Source organism: Lissotriton vulgaris, chromosome 4_1 (assembly GCF_964263255.1).
Source record: "Lissotriton vulgaris chromosome 4_1, aLisVul1.2, whole genome shotgun sequence".
Lineage (NCBI taxonomy): Eukaryota > Metazoa > Chordata > Amphibia > Caudata > Salamandridae > Lissotriton > Lissotriton vulgaris.
This window is the reverse complement of record NC_141691.1, coordinates 1,002,165,117-1,002,185,454: the sequence shown is the minus strand read 5'-3', so window position 1 is coordinate 1,002,185,454 and position 20,338 is coordinate 1,002,165,117. Positions and strand designations below refer to the sequence as shown.

The 20,338-nt window shown below is 45.4% G+C and overlaps 1 protein-coding gene across 1 annotated transcript in view; it reads left to right on the top strand.

Moving 5' to 3' along the window:
• IRX4 (iroquois homeobox 4) overlaps nt 1–8,821 on the top strand; it is a 105,614-nt gene extending 96,793 nt beyond the window's left edge. The window contains exons 5-6 of the mRNA XM_086966892.1: nt 3,121–3,434; nt 7,445–8,821. Coding sequence (XP_086823018.1) covers nt 3,121–3,434; nt 7,445–8,208 — 1,078 coding nt within the window. The 3' untranslated portion in view covers nt 8,209–8,821. The remainder of the gene's footprint in view (nt 1–3,120; nt 3,435–7,444) is intronic.
• The last annotated feature ends 11,517 nt before the right edge of the window (nt 8,822–20,338 follow it).

The following is a 20,338-nucleotide window of genomic DNA, read 5'->3' as shown; positions in this document are numbered from 1 at the left end:
GTTCTCCTGATACATTCCTCGTAGGCAGGGCTTTAAGTGGGATGAAAAAACTGGGGGGGTCCCTCAAAGGGGCGTGGTCAATGTAATTAGGGGCGTGGCTTTAACACACTTACGCTAAAAATCTGTGTTTAGCATAGTGTGCCACCCGACTTGTCTTTTGCTGTTCCTGTCATTGCATCCAAATATGTGATACAACAAGTCACATTACACTTACAACAAGTAAGGACTATTGGCTTTGTCAATGGTTATTAGTTGCATGAGATAAATAAGCTGCAACTATGGCTGATTACATATAACATTGAAAAAGCTTCCAATTGAAGCCCTGGTGACCCTACCGCAATGCTGCTGCTCTAGCGTTTCAGAAATAGAAGGGAAATCCAGAAAGAAAATGACTCTTTAAAGGATTTCCCTTCCACTACACCGCTCACCTGGCATGACGTCATGCCGTAACTTCTCCCCTAGTAAGAAGTGAGCAATGTGAGCACGTACACACCGATGTGCCTGCTGTATTGAAACGGGTCTCTATCAGGCTCTGTGAGCCCTGGCACTTTTTTCTGGACTGCACTGACGGCAAACTGCTGTCACTGCAGTCCGGAAAAAAACGGAGCGCCTGTGCCAGGGCTCAAAACAGAGCCCGATAGAGACCCGTTTTGAGGCCCCCAGAAAAAAACTGCTGGTGCTCAGACCCCTTGAGACCCGGCCCACTTAAAGCCCTGCTCGTAGGAACCTTAAATCGAGGTCTGGGCATATGATCACCGTCCCAAGAATAAGAAAAAAGCAAAGTGGGGTGAACAATTCCCTTGTACCGCGGAGGGAAGCTATGGAAATTCTTACCTTTTGCCTTATGCTCGCAACCTGTTTTGCAGCTATTCAGAAAACAGTTGAAGACCTGGTTGTTTTCTCAATAGGTCATTACCTACTCCAGTTATGACCTCAGGCAGTAGGTCTTCTGTTTTTGATCCGTATAGCGCTGGCACCTTCGGGTATTGCGCCCTCTATAAAATTATTTCATACATTCATTCAAATCACCTAATAACTTAGCTTATATTTAAGGACACATGGTGTCATATTTTTCTTAAGACTCTCGTATATGCCAACAATGTATTTTGCCAATTTTACACATTTTTTTTTTGTTTCTCGTGTTTGCAGTGCCAATGTTAACCCTCTGGTAAAGACAAGCCTCCACCCACAAATAGGAAACAAAGCTACCCATTCAAAATACTAACAAGCAAAGACTACTGATAATTCAACTCAAACAATCAGAATACTGTTTTTGCTGAAGATTAATTGAATGGAGTATGTGCATTCATGAGCACTATCTTTTTTATGATGATTATGCAAAATGGGTTTCAGTCCTGCAGGGTATTGTTAATAGTTGATACAGCAAGTTTCAAATTGAACTAAGATCCTCGTAGGTATGATTATCTTTTGGTATCTTAGACTATGACTTACTTATAAGAGGAATTCGAAACCTAGAATTCTAATATGAATGGAGATGTATGTTTCTTTTAACCTGAGCAATGTTTTCTCTGACGAAGTGAAAATCCAAAGAATAAAGCCGCAACAGAACATATTATCAAATTTCAGGCAAATCCCAGAAGATAAAACATAGTCTTTGTAAGAAAATTATTATTTTCCGGGGATACCTCATAAAAAGAACTATGAAGCACTATTTAGCTTTTAATTTACGAATTGGTTGCTCACCTCAATTGGTATTTTCACATATATTGCATGCAATGTTAGGGTTTGGACAATCACCTGTGCAGTAGGGATGTGCTAAATGTGCTTCATTATGTAAATTTATAGTACTATTATGCATAATTGCGTGAAATGCATATCCATCCTTTAGCACTGTTTTCTAGTGCAAAATGCATCATTATGATAATTTTTAACATGATTCTGCAGTTTCTTCTGAATGATATTGCCCAAAAAAAGCACTGAGAGGAAAATCCTCTCACATTCTGCTGCTCCCATGCGTTTGCGGCAAATTTTTACTCTGAATGGCGCATCCTTGTAATCGTGCTGTAATGGCGTAATTTAGGGGATTTTACATAACAGGACTCATGCGAATTTTCCTGAATTTACATGAGTTACGCAGGCGTTATTAAAATCTCCCCAGGCCCACCCCTGAAGCCACATTGCCAGTCAGAAACTAGAGCTGATATCTCTTTTTTATAAAATCAAAGAACAGACTTCATCTGGGACATAATCCTGATGAACAGTGCACCAAGTATAGAATTTGGACAGCGCTGCAAGGCCATACAGAGGTGTACAAACCTCAGTAGCGTAATATAGCATTTATCTCCTGAATTCAACTAACTAGTTATCTTGTGTCTCTGACCAACAACAAGCCCCTCCAAGTCACATCAACATATTTTTTTCCAAACTCTGCTTGAAGAGGCCTCTTCTCCTCGTGTCAGACCTGAAAGGGCCTTTTACCTTTGCTATGTTTATTAGTTTCAAAAACTGCGCAGAAACCACTTAAGCCGTTTCAACCTTTTAAGCCCACTGGGCGCAGCTGACCTTTCCTCTGTTGATGCGCATTAAATATTCAAGCAGAGCCGGTGTCTCCAGCGCTACCTTCATACAATTTCATCAGCAGTAGGGTGAAAGATGTCTAATAAAGGGACAGCAGGAAAATATTTATATTACCAGTCATACCCCGAGGCCCCTTAAACCTTCTGTTGATGAAAAAAATTTTTTCAAACGGTAGAAAACAGAGATTTTTTTTACATTGGGCTTCATGTTAACCTTGCATGCAACAAAGTATATTACATCCAACATCCTTCACGTTCCATAACGCAAAAAATAGTCTTTGTACTGTTTTTTTTTTGTTCTTTATGGAATAATGCATTTTATCTTTTTTGGCAAACAAATTCCTGCCCTAGTAGATTTGTTGTTGATTGAAAAACAGGTGTTGTTGTGTGGTTGACTCGTGTTATGCTTTAACATCTATTAAATCCGTGTTTCAGTGTCTTATGTCTGTGTTCAGCTGGGTTGATTTCACATGCTTAATCTTGCTTAATCATGTATGCTTGAAATCACAGATTTCTTCTTGTCGATCTGGTCTTGTGTGACTGTTCGTTGTTTGATAGGCATGTCTTATTCTCTCCACCCGAGGTACGGCAGCATGGATGGAAGTACAAGGAGAAAGAACGCCACCCGAGAAACAACCAGCACCCTGAAGGCCTGGCTGCAGGAGCACCGCAAGAACCCCTACCCCACCAAGGGCGAGAAGATCATGCTGGCCATCATCACCAAGATGACCCTCACCCAGGTCTCCACCTGGTTCGCCAACGCCCGGCGGCGGCTCAAGAAGGAGAACAAGATGACCTGGCCCCCTCGAAACAAATGCTCAGATGAGAAGAGGCCCTACGAGGAAGACGAGGATGACTCGCAAGGAGATACCATAAAGAATGAGAAAATGCACAACGGTAAGTCACCCTCACCACCTCTAATAACAGCATTACTGGTGTGGATTATCAACTTTAAATAGTAATGCTAGCAAACATCCTTGCCCTTCCTGTATATGATGAGGACATGAAAACCTCCTTTGAAGAACAATATCTCAGTGGACAATTTCGTATATAGACCTCCTGCATGGGTCATGAGAGAGGTGGGCGAGCCAAGAAGTGTATAGGGAGAGCCTTGCCCATGATAGCGAAAGCAGGAGCCAATAAATATTTAGTATGGAAACAACGCAACAAACATTGTGTACAAATATGATATACACTTTAACCCCATGAGTGCGGCCGTGATTCTGCGCCTGTGCGGCACTTTTAATGAGTGGGCGGGTTCATGATCGCCCCCAGCCGTCATCCGCACACGAGCACCGTGATGCATGACAGCTGAGGCTAGGAATTGGAATGTTTATCAGATTATGTCACTCACTACATGGAGTGACATTGATTAAAAGCGTGCTTCTAAACACAAACTTAGAATCCTTGATGAACTCCCACATTCCTGACAATGATGCCATGAGAGAGTCAAGAGACGTTAATTGTCAAATACCCATTGCCTATGTCCAATATTTCTGAATGGAGGAACATCGTGGTTAACCAAACATTATCGAATAGGCACATCCTGAGCTGCTTTATTTCAAGGTGTTCTCCAATGTGATGATCGTGGAAAATAATACACAGTGAATTGACCAAGATCACACAATGTGGTTAAACGTGGAACCCAGGATTTGAACCCTAGGTTTCTTTGTTCTCCATTGTGCAATTTAGTCTCTGAATTGCTATTTTCTCTTCATTTCCGTTGAGCAACAGTGACATTTTTTTCAGTCTGATTCTTTCAGGAGCGAAGTAGTGTAATGTGTTAAACAAACACTCTGATGAATCTCAAATCTTTCTGAAACAAAAAGTGGCATATTTACTAAAAAAAACTATAGAGCAACACGATGCAGCAACCGACGTTGCTGCACTGTGTTGCACTAGGCATAGAGAACCAAACAGAGCCACGTCTACTAAGATATGATGCAGCAGCACTTTTCCGGAGAGCTAATGCACAAACAGGCTGTCTAGAGCTACAAAAAACACAAAACAGTGAACTATATTACAAAGTATTATGTGTAGGCTGTTTACAACTTTTCAATCCTTTGATGTTTGCTATGCTGTGCAGCACACATGCAATATTTGAAAAGATAGGGGAAACACAACCATGTCCCCCATGTTAGAGTCTGCCACAAAAAAACACACTTTTTTAATGCAAACTCAGTCTCTACCGACATAAGTAGATATGGCTTTAAACATAACAATAAAAAAAAAACGTTGGCGGTAGCATTGGAATACCTATGTACCACTCATGGGAGGCTACTTTGACACAAAGTAAAGAAAATCAGTGCAGATAACTATTTGTGTTATTTTAGGGCAAATGCTATTTTGACACAAAGTAAAGAAAATAAGTGCAGATAACTATTTGTGTTATTTTAGGGCAACTCTCCAGCACACAAAAAAAAGTTGCACTGGGCATAAATACTTTATCAAGATTTTCCACCGATTGACATCATTTTGCATGGCTTTGCACCAGTGCAAAGACTTGCTAAATCTGTTCTGGGCTCTTTCTAAATAAAATAACAAAGTTAATGAAGCACGCCGAGCGAGGATGGGAGGAAGATCCTTCTCCCTTCTGGGCCCCAAGCTCTGGAACTCCCTCCCGCAACCCCTACGTTTGGAAACCCGCTACACTCATTTCCGCAAAGCCATTAAGACCTGGCTTTTCAACCAGTAACCTGCTCCAGCCTTTTTCCTTAGCCTTTCATTCTGCCTACGAGGTTCAGTATCTCCCAGCGCCGGGAAACCCTTTTTGGGTAGCTGTCGCGCTTAATAAGCCCAATAAATAAATAAATAAATAAATAAATAAATGGTAGCTGGGCACTGTTTTTTATGTTAATGTCATAGACTTCCTCTGACTTTACAAACAAAAAGATTTCAGGAGTGGTTTCAACATCTCAGTGATGGCCAAGTCAAGTCAAGCTTTATTCGACTGTTATTTATTAACAATCATAAAAACATTAAAATAAGCAATTTTCCAATAAAATCATTGCATTAAAAACAAAACAATTACAATACACAGTACAATTTGGTCATTTTAGAATACTTACACGGTGAAGGCAATTACACATATTAGCAAAAATAGAGGACCCCTCAGTTGGCTGTCTTGTTCCTACAAGACTTCAGTCTGACATGTGGAAAGCTCAGTTCCAGATACTTTCTCATACAGTGTTCTGAGTTTGAAGTACCAAAACATTTACGCTCAAACTCACCCTTATGAAAGGTTATGCCTGTATCTATCTACCTTCCACTTGGCAATTTTTGTGTTTAAAAAATACTGCCTTAGGCACAGGACAGCACAATGTTTGGGATACCTGGCTGTCTGTTTCTTGATACGCCAGGTCCCATGGTCAGGGTCAGATATTCAATCTAAGATAGACTGAAGTATTGCGTAGCCAGGGTCACGTATTGCCTGTCTCGTCGACCTAAAAGGCATAATTCTGGGGTGAAGAAGCCCCCTTGGATGAATAGATGCTGGAAAGAGGTTTCTGTGTATGTTATCACTGAGATGTTTATTTTGTTGTTCACATTTTGTATGGAATACAGTCCCCCTTGCCGGGTTTTATAGTGATTTTACAAATTAATGTGGAGTTTTCGTGGCAAACTGAGGACGAAGTCTGAAGGCTAACTTCCAGTCGACTTGCAGGAGCTTGTTTATGTTTGCTATGTGGTAATGTATGCCTTATTAAGCCTGTTTACAAATTACAGCATCGCTCTCCCACCGCCTCCACCCCCACTGTAATGTAAAGATAATCAAGAGTGAAGGACTGCCATGTTTAAGGTGCAGTATGTAGATTCCTTTTGAACACTTTTCTCAGATTTCAAGAAATGTGGTTTTTACTTGTGGGCCCTTCCAGAATGAACCACAATCAGCCCGGGCCAGTAATTGCCCAGACCTGGGTCCTGTGCTCCCAGTGCCCTAGTATTCAAGTTCCACAGCACTGACGACCTTTCTAGCAAGGCCGAAACTGGTCTGGGCGTCTCGTGCGCCCCTCTGGAGGGGGCCTGAGCTGGCTGTTTGGAATGGACTATTCACAAGAGGTGCAAAGTCAGTACTGACCTGCATTAGGCAAGTCTATGTCCACGGTCCACAGAGGGTAAAAAAAAAACAATGGGCTGTAATGCTACCCAAAGTGATTACCAGTGATTTAGACTATTTGCAAGCGTTCTTCCCATTTCCTCATGTGTGTGTGTCTTCCACACTGACAGCTGCCCCTGGAAGCAGGCATTGTTACATCTCATCCCAGTTGTAATAACATAGTACAGAAGAGTATTAACATTGTTTTCTTACTACTGGTGGATAGTGATTTGATGTCACTACCAATGTGTAAAAAGAAAGTAAGAGACAGATTTGTATACGTTTAGTACAAAGATATCTACAGGTTTCAGTATAGCTGTTGTGGCGTTCCTAATTATGTTTCATAAGTTTACTTGTATTAACAGCGAAATTGCTTGGTACATCCTTCGAATTAGACAGGCTGGGACTATCTGATCGACATGCATCTCAAATACTTTGGAAAATTCAGAAGCATTTTAACTAATGGACATGTATTAAAAGAGTTTTTGGGCTTGAGGAGACAGCAACAGCGATCATAGCAGAATTGCTTCTCATACATATTAATATGAAACTCTTCTCTACAGTGTGTGCAGTGTTTGAAAGGCATCTTTGCACATGTTTCAACGTTTTCAGTGCCAACATTTGGGGACAGCAGTAAGTACATATGGGGAGAAGGAAGAGAGAGCAAGTAATTCTTAAGTTGAGTGATAATTTTAGGATGAAAGGGGGTGTTATAATGCAGCAGTTAGCCAACTGCCATGGGCTATCATCGTTTTCATGTAAATGCTACAGCCAGGTTAAGGTAAATGGTTGCTTCTTCTTTCCCCAACAGATGAGAACAACAGCCACGAAGACAAGGAGCTGGAGCTGAGTGACCTGGACGACTTTGATGCCATGGAGTCGGAGAGCTCAGAGTGCGAACTTAAGCAACCCTTCCACCACCAGCAGCACATGGAAGGGGCGCCCATGAGGTCCGCAGACTGCGCCGGCGAGCACTGCAAGGAGGGAGCCCTGAGCATGGCCGCCATCGTGGAGCCCGACCTGGCACGCGCCAAACACTGCCTGAAGGGCGAGGACTGCGAGCAGGAGATGCTGGGCCCCCGGCCCAGGCCCTGCGAGTCCAAACTGTGCTTCCAGCAGCAGGGCCCGCAGACAATGGACAGCAAACCCCGCATCTGGTCCCTGGCGCACACAGCCACCTCCCTGAACCAGGCCGAGTACCCGTCCTGCATGCTGAAGCGCCAGGGCGCGTCGTCCTCCTCCTCCTCGTCATCCTCGTCCTCTTCCTCCTCAGCAGTGTCCACCCCAGTGCCCACGACGGACCGGCGCCAGGACTCCCCGGTCACCAGCCTCAGAAACTGGGTGGACGGCGTGTTCCACGACCCTCTCTTCCGGCACAGTACTCTGAGCCAGGCCTTGGGCAGCGGCACGGTGTCCTGGGTGGCATCCAAGGGAGGCCTCCTGGAGCCAGGAACCACGGGGAGGCCCCTGTCGGGCCCGGCCATCAAAGGACAGCTCACAGGCCTAGGCCACCCAGACACGGGCAAGGATTACCTGGCCTTCCCCAAGCCCGGGGGAAAGATGTACTGCTCCTAACAGTACTCCCACCCATGCCAATGAACTCTGCCCACTATAGGCCACGGCCTGCTGTACTGCTGCCAAGGAACTCTGCCCACAGGAGGCCACGGCCTGCTGTACTGCTGCCCAGGAACTCTGCCCACAGGAGGACACGGCCTGCTGTACTGCTGCCAAGGAACTCTGCTCACGGAGGCCAAGGTCCATTTTATATTAAAACCTCCGTTTCAGATTGTTAGTGGGTTTATTATAAATGGAACTTTAATAGTAAGTTTCTTGTGGGTCAAAGGGACTGACAAATCGTTTCCCGTGTTGGGTCATTTTCACTTGCCTGCAGTCGTGAAATCTATAATTCATATATTTAAGTCCATGTCTAATTGCAGGACTGCGGAAACGTGGCAGCCAGGAGTTTACAACAGCAGGACGATTTCATTCAGGAATCTGACTTTTTAAAAGCATGCCAGTTTATGAAGAACCTCCCTTTCCCGACCCCATTCTTGGCGTTTTTGTTCTGTCCCGATTTATTTGTTCGTATTTATTTCACGAGAAGCACTTCTACCGAGTTCACACTATTGCACACATGTGGATGGAGACAAATATGTTGATGTTCGCTCCAATAAAGTGTCTGTTTTCAGAGGCTGCACGAGTTTTGATTGAAGCCCAGTTTGGGGCGCAGGGGTCACCGTGCAATCTGAAAGCACACCAGCACAATATCTGATCTGTGGTTCATTCTTGAACTGTATTCGGGGAAATAAAAGTGCATTTCGCTGCATTTAGAAGCCCCGCACGTGGAGTACACAGACAGCAAACGAAAACAAAGTTACACATGCAATTAATCTATACATTTCTTGTTACCCCTATTTTTTAGGAAGATGACGCGCATTGAAGTGTGAAAACAGTATTACGTGTGCAAATAAATGATCACTAATTGGTTCTGTGCTTTGTGGCCGAAGGGTACGGGACCTTGGAGACCGCAGTGTGATTGGGTATAAAGGAGCCAGGCGGGCGCCTTGTAGGCCTCTGCGCTGGGGGTGTCCCCTGGTGTCATTAGTGTCAGTGATGGCGTCTGAACACCCATGGAGGGGCAGGACCTCGTTCGCCAGCATCCTATCGCCCCCTCCACCAGAGCCGTGTTACCCACCCCTCGAGTCCGAGCCTCTCTCCGCCTCCCCAGTGCAGCGGCCTCGGTTCGGCGGGATTAATATTTCAACATTTCAGGATAGACGCTTTACCGCTTTTGACATTAAAACGAGAGTGCAGTCAAGGGAGAGAGTGCGTCTTATCACCCGCGATCCGAGGACCAGCAGCAAAACGCGTCATTTAGTCGTCAGGCATAAGCCACGCTCACACTCCATTACAAACTTTGAATTTTTTTTTTCACCACTCCATCGGCCCCGTTTTTGCCGTGGAGCGGATAGGCTCTTAGGCGCTACAATAGAATCTTCGAAAAGAGAACATGCTCACCAATGAGCAGTTAAATAGATAAAAAGAAAGAAAAGCATACCCCCTTGGGTGGAGAGGGGAGGGGGCACTGACTTATGATATAGCGCCAAAAACACTGCAATTTGACTATTTGCGAATAAGTAATTTTATATAAAGTCAAAGACATCATTTTTGACGCCTTGCAACCAAGGCTTGACATCGTCTTTCAGGCGCTACTTTAAAGATTATTACATAAACATCTGATCAGGAAACTCTCAACCCACTGAGCTATAGAGCATTTTATTTGTTCCGTCCCACGGCAGCAAAACGATCTTCGGCAACCCCACTTATATTGGCAGGCAACCCTACAAATGTGCACTATTACTCGAAGATTTCTGAAGGAAACCAAGTATAACATGCACATGCTTTCTTGATGCTACAGTGCTGCATGCAGCTTCGAGCTGCTAGCCCAGATCAGAGATTCGGGAATACTCCCCGTTATAAATCCCTTCATAGCAATCAATTCCAGGGGTGAATTGGGGGGCAGGTCGGAGCACCCCTCTCTGTATGTAGGCGAGAGAGGTGCTGTAATTGGAATGTCGGCAGTCATATCTGCTGTCACTGTATTGACTTTCGTTCCCCGGGATGATATTATCGAGATGGCCGAACCTCTCTGGCTGTCAGAAGGGCTGAGACAGGCGAGCCCCCAGCCTGGGGGGAGGGGGAGAGGCGAAAATGTACACCAGCCAAGATAATGTGAAGCGAACATTTCCTGCTGACAGAACCGCCCCCCCCCCCCCCTCGTTTGGGAAAAAAAGGGCTCTGCCGGATGAGTGTGGGGTGAAGGGTGGGGGCTTTGGGTAAGGAGCCGCGTCTGCTGCTGAAAAGGGCACGAGGAGTTAGAATTAGTTGTAATAGATAATAAAAGGGCATGACTGGGACCTGCGGGTGTGCCCGCCGATGACAGCAGAGGAAGAGGGGCCGGAGCAGGAATGTGAATATAACGGCAGCAGGTCAGACCAGCAGCCCCTATTTGCAGAAAACAAATAGTTCCAATCCCTCCTATGGCGCATGGGCACCGGACAGCAGAGCTACCTGTCTGTGGGAGCTGAGGGCAGAGGTGGGTATTTTGGACACGCGTGTGTCCCACCAAGTCAAGTGCGTAGTTAAGATCCTCATAAGGCCCCTAAACACACGGTCCAATTCAACCGCCTCTAGGCGCAAGTTCCAATTACAATCATAGGATCAGTTTTCAACCGTGGGTTATGTGTGGCCAAAACATGCTTAGTACACTGACATATAACCGGAAAAAAAGATTTTCTGGATAAAATTAGAGGATGACGTCCTGTTGGCGCCTCGTGCACGCCGACCTCGTTTAAAACGCGCCCCTGAAGTCATTGCGTCACACTTCACTCAGGATCTAAAAACATTCATTTTTTTCGTGCGAGCACGTGTTCCAAGTGAAATAATGGACATAATCATATCGATTTACATGCATTGGTTAGTTAAAACTTAAATTACTCGCAGTTACAAATAATCAATAATTTGAACGTCGTTTAGGCAGCCCCTCTGGCAGCTCCAACAAGTGCTGATGTTTTTGGATGGAAATATATACATGGATGAGCTGGACGGATTCCACGTCTTCAATATAGTGTGCTCAGAATAAAATAAATAAAAGATCCAGGCACAGTTTCCAAATAAGATGTTTCACTTCTCATGTCAGAGGTTAAGGTTCTGCGGGATGTGACACCCCGGAACCAAATGGCTTTGCCTCCGTTCCTCGCCTATCACCAGCTGCATCAACAAGTCTCAATGAACGGCTGCTTCCGGACTGCCCCGGAATAAGGGTATTTGGATAATGTTCAAATAAAGTGTGTACACTTGATGACCGTGAAGTGCATTGGGCACGTTCTTTTTCTAGAAAACTTGTCTAACAGCCCAGGTGGAACGAACCCGCATTCCAAAAGAGGTTACATATAAACACAACTAAATTTACTAATGTAAAGAAAATGGGCTCGTGGGCTTTAACTAAATGAATATATATGATTCTAACATACAGCCCTTTTGCGTTCCCTGGTTCAAACGATTCATATTCCACGCGATGTAATGTGCAATATATGCAGAACCCCACACGAAAATTATGTTAATACAATATCTAGTTTTTTTTACTACGGTTTTGTCAAATGCACATTTTAAGGAAAATGGCGACATTCGTGGTTGGGTGGCACATATACCTGCTCCAAATTTAGCAAAAAAAAGTGTTTTCAATTATTTATATTTCAAAGAAGCAAAATATATATAGCAATCTAAAGGAATATTTCACTGCGTGCATAAATATAAATAATAATTACAAGGCATTTTTACACGACACTACTGCGGGTAATTGATAGAACAGGTGCAGAGAAAAAAATACAAAACACGAAAAACAAGACACGGGGACAGGTCTGTGAGAGCGAGAAACAAATACAAAGGAGATTCAGAAAAGAGATAAAAGGGAAGGGGGTGAGTTGGGGGTGGGGGCGGGGGGGGGGGAGTGTAGTCTGAAAGTGAGAGACCGAACCGTTCAGCCGTGGCAAATCCGAACACACAAAGGAGGGGACGCAAAATTAACAGCGCCTTTTACATAGAGCCCAAATAAAACTGTAATCAGCGGCGCGTTACTTTTCATTAAGCGAGTTTGACAGCCCCATATTCAGCTTCGACAGGGGAGCAAGCAGCCCAGGAATAAACTGCTCCGCGAGACGGAGTCATAAGATAATTCCTTAAGCTCCATTAACAACTCTTAGCCGCAGGAAATGGGCTCCATGAAAACATCTCCAAATCTAAAAGCTTTATCGACCTCTCAAACCTCCGCTGATGGGTCTATTTTTTTTCTTGATTTCCTTTTCTGTTTTTTTTTTTTTTGTAATTTAGGGGGAGAGCCGTCCAGCGAAAGGTAATAGAGTTTGACACAACGCCTTCTCGGGTAGGAAAAAAGTGAGCGGCAACGAGATTTTAAATGATATTTAAAAGGCAGCCAATTAAGATTTAAAGGGGTTATTCTCCTGAGATTGTGCACGTGATGGATGTAACCAACTCCGCGCGTGCATTTTCCACCTCTTCACTTCAACCTCCCGGGGTCCGAAGCCAAAGTGACGCCGCTGTTATTCGTGGTGAGCAGTGCGCGCACGGAAATAAAATGGCAATTGTGTTCTGGTAGGACAAGTGCACAACTGTTGTTAGTGGAATCACACTGAAAAGAAAGAGAAGGAAAGAGAGACTTTGGAGAGGAATACAAATCTCAGGAGAAAGGGAGAGAGGCAAGGGAGCGCCAGAGAAAAGGAAATGAGAAGAGGGGGAGAGAGGGAGGGACTGGGGGAGAAAAAGAGGGGACTGGGGAGAGAGATAGTGAACAGAAGAGAGCTAGAGTGTGTGTAAGTGGAGGGAGTAGGGTGAGAGAGAAACCTGAAGAGGGTGAGACGGATGGGAGGGAAAGAGCAAAAGAGAGGAAGGGAAGGGAGAATATTAGAGAGGGAACGAGGAAGCTAGATAGAGCGTGAGAGAGAGTGTGTTTGTGTCTGCCTGTTCGTGCGCACTTGTGTGCGAGTTTGAGTGGGTTCAGTAGGCATGTTGTGTGTGTTCGTGTGCACGTCTGTATTTTGTGTGTGCTACTATGCACGCGTGTTTTGGGGTAAGTCAGTGGCACTGAGGAACACAGCAAGGTTCCTCAATGAACTCTGAGCAAAGTATGGAGACAACATCACTGGGGTACCACCATTTGCCAATACATTTTTTGGACACTTAACAGAACAGGACTCGATAAAAATGTATTCCCAACAAAGGCATGCTTTATTCTTTTTGTTGCCACTGGCTGTGCTATGCACTGTTTTTTTCTGTTTCTAGCGTTTTCTGTTTTGCATATAATTTGAACCAGGAGATGATGAACAATACGTAGAGCAAATTAGACCTTCTACCACTCAAGGCAGGCAAAACATCCGCAGAATCATTTCAGATTGGTTTCAGGACACGGAGAAGAGAGACTTTCAGGATCATTCAGGGACAGTAGGCTATGGAAGGCATGCCTGGAGGGCAAGAACTAATGTAAGAGTGATGGAATGGTAAAAGGGCGGGTTAGCTCCATTCTACTAAATATCCAAGCAGAATCGAATCAGAGGCAAGAAGGCTTATTGTCCGAGTGAGGATTTTATTTTTTTGTATTTATCTCATTTTTCAGGTTTACATTCCGCTCCATTACCATGAGCATTAGGGTGCTTCACAAGACACACAATAGCACGACAACATGGACGTGAGTTCATCTAGGAGAAAAAAAGTAGGTTAGAAGAGTTCATGAAGCATGGCTGTAACGAGTTATCATGCTAGTTGAGATTCATGTCAGAGGAGTTCGGGTCGGCATGGAAAAGATGTATTTTGGGCTAATAAAAGCAACTAAAACACACAAGTTGTTGGTGGCTCTTGAAAAAGGATTTGAAATGTGCCAGTTGTCACTCTGTCTGCATAGACTCTCACAGTGATTTAAAAGACAGCAGAAATGCAAGAGTAAGTCATACCTACTCACAGCAAAATCTTTGTGAATCAGCACTTGATTTTACACTCACATGCAACTTCGATGCCTGAAGGGCTCCATTGCAATGTCAAATATTTCCCCCAATTTTCCTTGAGCCTGGCCAATATCTTGCAATACTTTTTTTTCATTCAGCAGGTAATAACTATAACAATGAAGCAAAGGCTGATTACACCTTGTAAGTAAAACAGACTCCTCTGCAAGACCTTCTTTGCTGTATTTGCAACAACCTATCTGCAAATCTAGGGATGCCCAGTCCTACAAACCCCAAGCTAGGCAAACCTTTCAAACACAATATCAAGTGCAGTGAGTTATTTGGGATCTCTTTTCAGTCTTTCCAAATCTCCTAGTCCTTATGGGAGCCATTCAGATTTTATTTTTCACCCACTGGTATGTTTCAATAATCATCTTTTAGTTGATAGCATTGTGTTTACAACATTTGTTTGTTTCTGTGGCAGAGTTGTGTCAAAGCCATTGCTCCTTGTATTGGGCCTCTATGAAAACTCAGTAGTGGCTGGAATCTTTGCTGATTGCCCTGAGAATTGGGATAAGCACAAGTGGTTGGTAGCTGGCAGGTCCCTCTTCTCTTGCATGTGGTTGGTTGGGTTGACAAACGGTTAAGGAATACTGTTTTGCAAAGTGTTGGGTGAAACATTTATCCAAAACATAAAATGGGAAAAATGTCCACAGAAGAGATTTTGTGCATGTTCCATGAAACTGGCCTGCCTCACAAAAAAGTAAAACAATTTTGGTTTAATTGTTTCTGGAGCATTTCTCCAATATAAGGGGAACTCATAACAATTTTGGCAGTTCGCAAACCATGTGAATAACCACAAAAGCATTCATGAAATGTAGTGTTTTATCACATGGCTTTTGATCCTTTCTCCAATCACACCCCCATTTTTCTCAGATCACGGAAAACACAATTCTGTATACATTGGCTACTTCCTAACATGTTCTACAAAAACATTGGGGAGACCAATACTAGGTCTTGCCTTTATAGTGAGAGTGTCAACCAGTGCTTTTTTTTTATATAGCAAGGTTTTAAGAAAAGTTAAAGAAAAAACCAATAAGGATACTGGACTTACAACAAACCCATTTCTTTCAGTTCAAAAAAAATATTTATTAAGAGGTTTAAAACAGAATAATCATCAAACATCAGAATAACATGTTACATATCATCAACAACTCTAAGTATCAAATCAAAAGAGATGAAGAATTGTATAGTAATAAAAAGGAGAAAAAGAAAGGAAATCAAAAAAAAAAGAAAGGAAGCAATTAAAGCATAATAGAAAAATATGTACTTATACTGTAAGCATGAATAGTAAATATAACATGGTATACCTGAGAAACCACAAACAGGATTTGAGACACGCAATAGATTAAGCGCAAGTCATAAAAGCAAACATTAGCATCTCTGAACTGTACAATATTTTAATATTTATAAATAATGGTTTACTTTTCATATACTTTTCACTCTGAAGACCTCGAACAGTACTCAAAAAATAATAAATATGGATCAGTATTTAAAGGAAAGTATTATCGAGGCCTAATTTACTTTCCGCAAGACTCCCAATTGAAATAGATGTAAGAGCCAATCTCCAGTATTAGGGTGTCTTTGATAGATTCACATGGCTTGAATAATTCCCCTCCGTCGAAGTGGGAGTCCCATGGTACATAAAATAGTAGTAAGAAACATATATATATAAAATATATGTATATACAGCAAAGAAAGAAGTATGACGGTGAGGATGCCCTAGTGCACCACGTCGGGCCGGTTGGATTTCCACGACTTGCCCCCGCCAGAAAGGATTCCTGAGCTGTGGTGGTTAAAGCGGTATGGGGACTGGAGGAAGCACAGCTGCGCATATGTGCTTTTGGACATTAGAACGTTGTTATAGACTATGGAACATTTCCTCCTTCCCGCTTCATTCCTGCGATACCTACCAGAGCACTGCAGTTGCATGCTGGACCTTGTAGGCTCTGACCATCAAGCGGACTACAAGAGGTGTATGCACCGTGATGTCAACGAAGTGGGAGGAGTCGCGGTCTGTTTGGGAGAAGGCAGGACATATCTACCTCACTCACACCCGTTCACACAAGCACATGCACCTGGCGCTGAAGAGGCAGAGAACGCCGAAATGCATCCGCCATAGGAAGAGAAACCACTCTTCTTTGTTTGTGCAGCCTATTAAAGCGCTTCCAAATTGTTCCTCAGCTGTGGCCTTACTCTTTTTTGGAAAAGCGGACGGTGATTATATATATATATATATATATATATATATATATATATATATATATATATATATAGATAGATAGATAGATAGATAGATATCAAAATATATACAAAATAAAATAAAATCCTAAAGTACCATAGAACAACATTGGCCCATAGAAAGCATTGAGGGAGAGTTCACTTTAGTAACATATCCATGTCATTATATCAGTCCACATTCCAGGCTGTAGCACCCTCTAGAACATGGGTACTCACAAACTTTCTCACAGGGGCCAAATTTACAGTGTGGTTTGCGGCCGAGGGTCGCACCGGTGGGGGCGGGGTCAATGAGAGAGGGGGCGGGGCTAGAGCAAAAAAAAACCTGTGACCATAAGTTTGAACACAGGCCCTTGCAGCAGACGTCTTCGTCCACTGACTCACCAGATCCAGCATACACACATATCTCTCTCTCTCTCTCTCCCTCTCTCTCTTCCTCTCCCTCCCTCCCTATCTTTCTCTCCCTCTTCCCTCTCTCCCTCTCCCTCCCTCTGTCTCCCTCCCTCCCTCTGCTCCCTCCCTCTCTGTCTCCCTCCCTCTCTGCCTCCCTCCCTCACACCCTCCCTGTCTCCCTCCTTCCCTCTGTCTCCCTCCCTCTCTGTCTTCCTCTCTCCCTCCTTCCCTGTCTCCCTGTCTCCCTCCCTCACTGTCTCCCTCCCTGTCTCCCTCCCTGCCTGTCTCCCTCCCTGTCTCCCTCCCTCCCTCTCTGTCTCCCTCCCTCTCTCTGTCTCCTTCCCTCTCTGTCTCCTTCCCTCTCTGTCTCCCTCCTTCCCTTTCTGTCTCCCTCCCTGTCCCCCTCCCTCCATGTCTCCCTGTCTTCCTCTCTCCCTCTATGTCTCCCTGCCTTTCTCTGTCTCCCTCCCTCTCTCTGTCTCCCTCCCTCTCTCTGTCTCCCTCCCTTTCTCTGTCTCCCTCCCTTTCTCTGTCTCCCGCCCTCTCTGTCTACCTCCCTCCCTGTCTCCCTCCCTGTCTCCCTCCCTCCATACCTTCCTCTCTGTCTCCCTTCCTCTCTGTCTCCTTCCCTCTCTGTCTCCCTCCCTGTCTCCCTCCCTCCATGTCTCCCTGTCTCCCTCCCTCCCTCCATCTCTGTCTCCCTCCCTCTATGTCTCCCTCCCTCTATGTCTCCCTCCCTCTCTCTGTCTCCCTCCCTCTCTCTGTCTCCCTCCCTCTCTCTGTCTCCCTCCCTCCCTCTCTCTCCCTTCTTCCCTGTCTCCCTCCCTCCCTCTCTGTCTCCCTCCCTCCCTCTATCTCCCTCCCTCCCTCTGTCTCCCTCCCTCCCTGTCTCCCTCCCTCCCTGTCTCCCTCCCCGTCTCCCTCCCTCCATACCTCCCTCCCTGTCTACCTCCCTCCCTCCCTGTCTCCCTCCCCGCCTCCCTCCCTTTTTGTCTCTCTCCCTTTCTGTGCCTCCCTCCCTCTCTCTTTCTCCCTCCCTCTCTCTCTTTCTCTTCCTCCCTCCCTTGGTCTCCCTCCCTCCCCCTCCCTCACCCTCCCCTGACTCTCCCTCTCTCTCCCTCCATCGCCCTCCCCTGACTCTCCCACTCTCTCCCCCTCCCTCTCTCTCCCTCCCCTGACTTTCCCTCCCGGGAGCCCGCTAAGCCCCAGTAATGCCTTCTTGGGGGCAAAGGGCAGCAAGGCTGGTAAAATTAAAAATATGCATTTTAGCAACTCTTCAAGTCGCGCTCTGACAGCAATGTAAAGGCTGGTCAGCAGCACACGCACACTCCGGCCACCCACTTTCCCTGTGCCTGTGTCCAGCACCGTGATAAGAAAAAGAGTGTTCAAAGTTGTAGTTGGCAGTTTGGTTCCTGTTGCGAAGCACGTTATTTAAGTAATTCTTTCAAGTGCAGATGTACTTGGCACAACGTTTAACATTTGCTGGTTAAAGACGACATACACTGAAGTTCTTAACAAAAGCACCGTAATAGAAAGGAAATTGTGGCAGACTGGAAGACGCCTGGAAAAAAAGCTAAAACACGCCGTTACCTTACCAGTGCCACGAAATGATTGACATGTCATTAAAAAACAATAACTCTGTGCACCAGACTCGCACTTTTTTCTTGAATGGAGCTACTCCTACCACATCGTAGTGCCAAGCAGGGTGTACATGCCTGAGCGGACACGAGTATACCTGGGAGCAGGCAGCTCTGAAACTAGCTGGTGAAAAGAACGACGGCGCTGTGCGAAACCTTTTAATTCTTAAATAATACCTGACGGGTGCGTGGTGCCTGCTGGCTCACTGATGGGGCCCCTGGAGGGCAGGGCCACCCCGCAATGCGGGGGGTGGGGGGGGGGCTGTGTTACGCCCCTGCCACCCCCTTGTCAGCCGGGATGAGACAGCTTGCCTGGCGCGCGCACAGCCGCGCCGGAGCATTTCACAAGTCTTCAAAGACCATTAACTTTTTAATGAGTCTTTGTTCTGTTTCACCTCTTCCGAGGCCCCTGCAGCTCCACTCTATGGCTGTAATCTCTCAGCCCCCAGAGAGCAGAGCCTCCCCGAGTCCAGGCTGCTGCAACCGGTGGTGTATACTGACACTCGAGATTTTTTTTTTTTTAAACTGGTCTTTTGTAAACATGTCTGTAAGGTCCGCGGGCCGCCAAGGAAGGCTTGCCGGGCCGTACTATGAGTACCCCTGCTCTAGAACCTTCTCTTCTGAAGCTTAAGCCCTCAGATTTTCTACCGCACGTCGTGTGAAGGGAGTCTCCCTGAGCTCTGCTCAGTTTTCTTCATTCTCAAACCTTCAGAACTTCAAGAACATGTCTTCATCTAAAAAGTCTTTATTCCGGCCCTGTTCTGCCTGTGGAAAACTTTGTCTTTTCTCTGAGGACCCTCATAAAAAATGCATCTACTGCTTATACCCGGACCATGAGGTGAGGAGTTGCAAATTTTGCAGAACTTTTTCTTCTAAGACCCTAAAGGATCGAGAGGCCCGTCTCCTTCTCTGGCTACAGAGGTTAAAGACCTCAGACAACCCTGTGTCTGATATAGAGAGTGTGTCTTCCTACCATTCTAAGACCTCTCTGAAGCGTGGGTCTGAGACCGAGATTCCTTCTCCTTTTCTAAAAAAAGAAGAAGCTTGTGGACGCTCCGAAGTCTGTCTCCCCACGGGATCTGCCGGCCTCTACGCCTGCGGGACTTAGTTCTCTGGCATCGCAGATCCACACTGTGCCCTCGTCCTCCAAAACGAGTGCCAGCTCGTCGACGAGCTCATCGACGTGCCCGTCGACAACAACGAGATCCGTCGACGTTATACCTACTTCGACGACTACCAGCAATCTGTCAACGAAGACGACGACGACGTCTACATTGTCGACGATGGTCCATGAGGTCCAGCCTTTTTCGTCCATTTTTAAGATGTCGACGGCAAAGAAATCCTTCTTGTCGATGACCCTTCCCAAGCGTCATTCGTCGACGAAGACTTCGTCGACGCGTCACGCCTCGTCAACGCTACCTGTTTCGTCGACGGTGGCCTCGCCGACGTCTAGTACCTCGTCGTCGACTACTTCGTCATCGATGGCTCAGTCGATGCTGAAGACTTTGTCGACGACAGCAAGATCTTCGTCGGCGCCAGTGTCATCGATGATGAAGGCCTCGGCTTCATCGACGGCAACCAGCTCTTCGTCGACGCCTGGGACATCATCAACGAAGCCCTCGATGACGACTTCGACGACGAGCTCGTCGTCGGGAACGTCAATGGCGCAATATTCTCTGGCGACTACGACCACCTTCACAGTGGTGACAGCTACAACTATTAAACGTCATGCATCACTAGTTTTGAGCCCTGTCCAACTTGGGTGAGGTCCACCTGCTCAACTATTTGCGTCTGCAGCGGAGGACTCTTCAGATGACACCTTTCGTGCTGCAAGTTCCCCGTCAGAGCTACATATCAAATATCAAG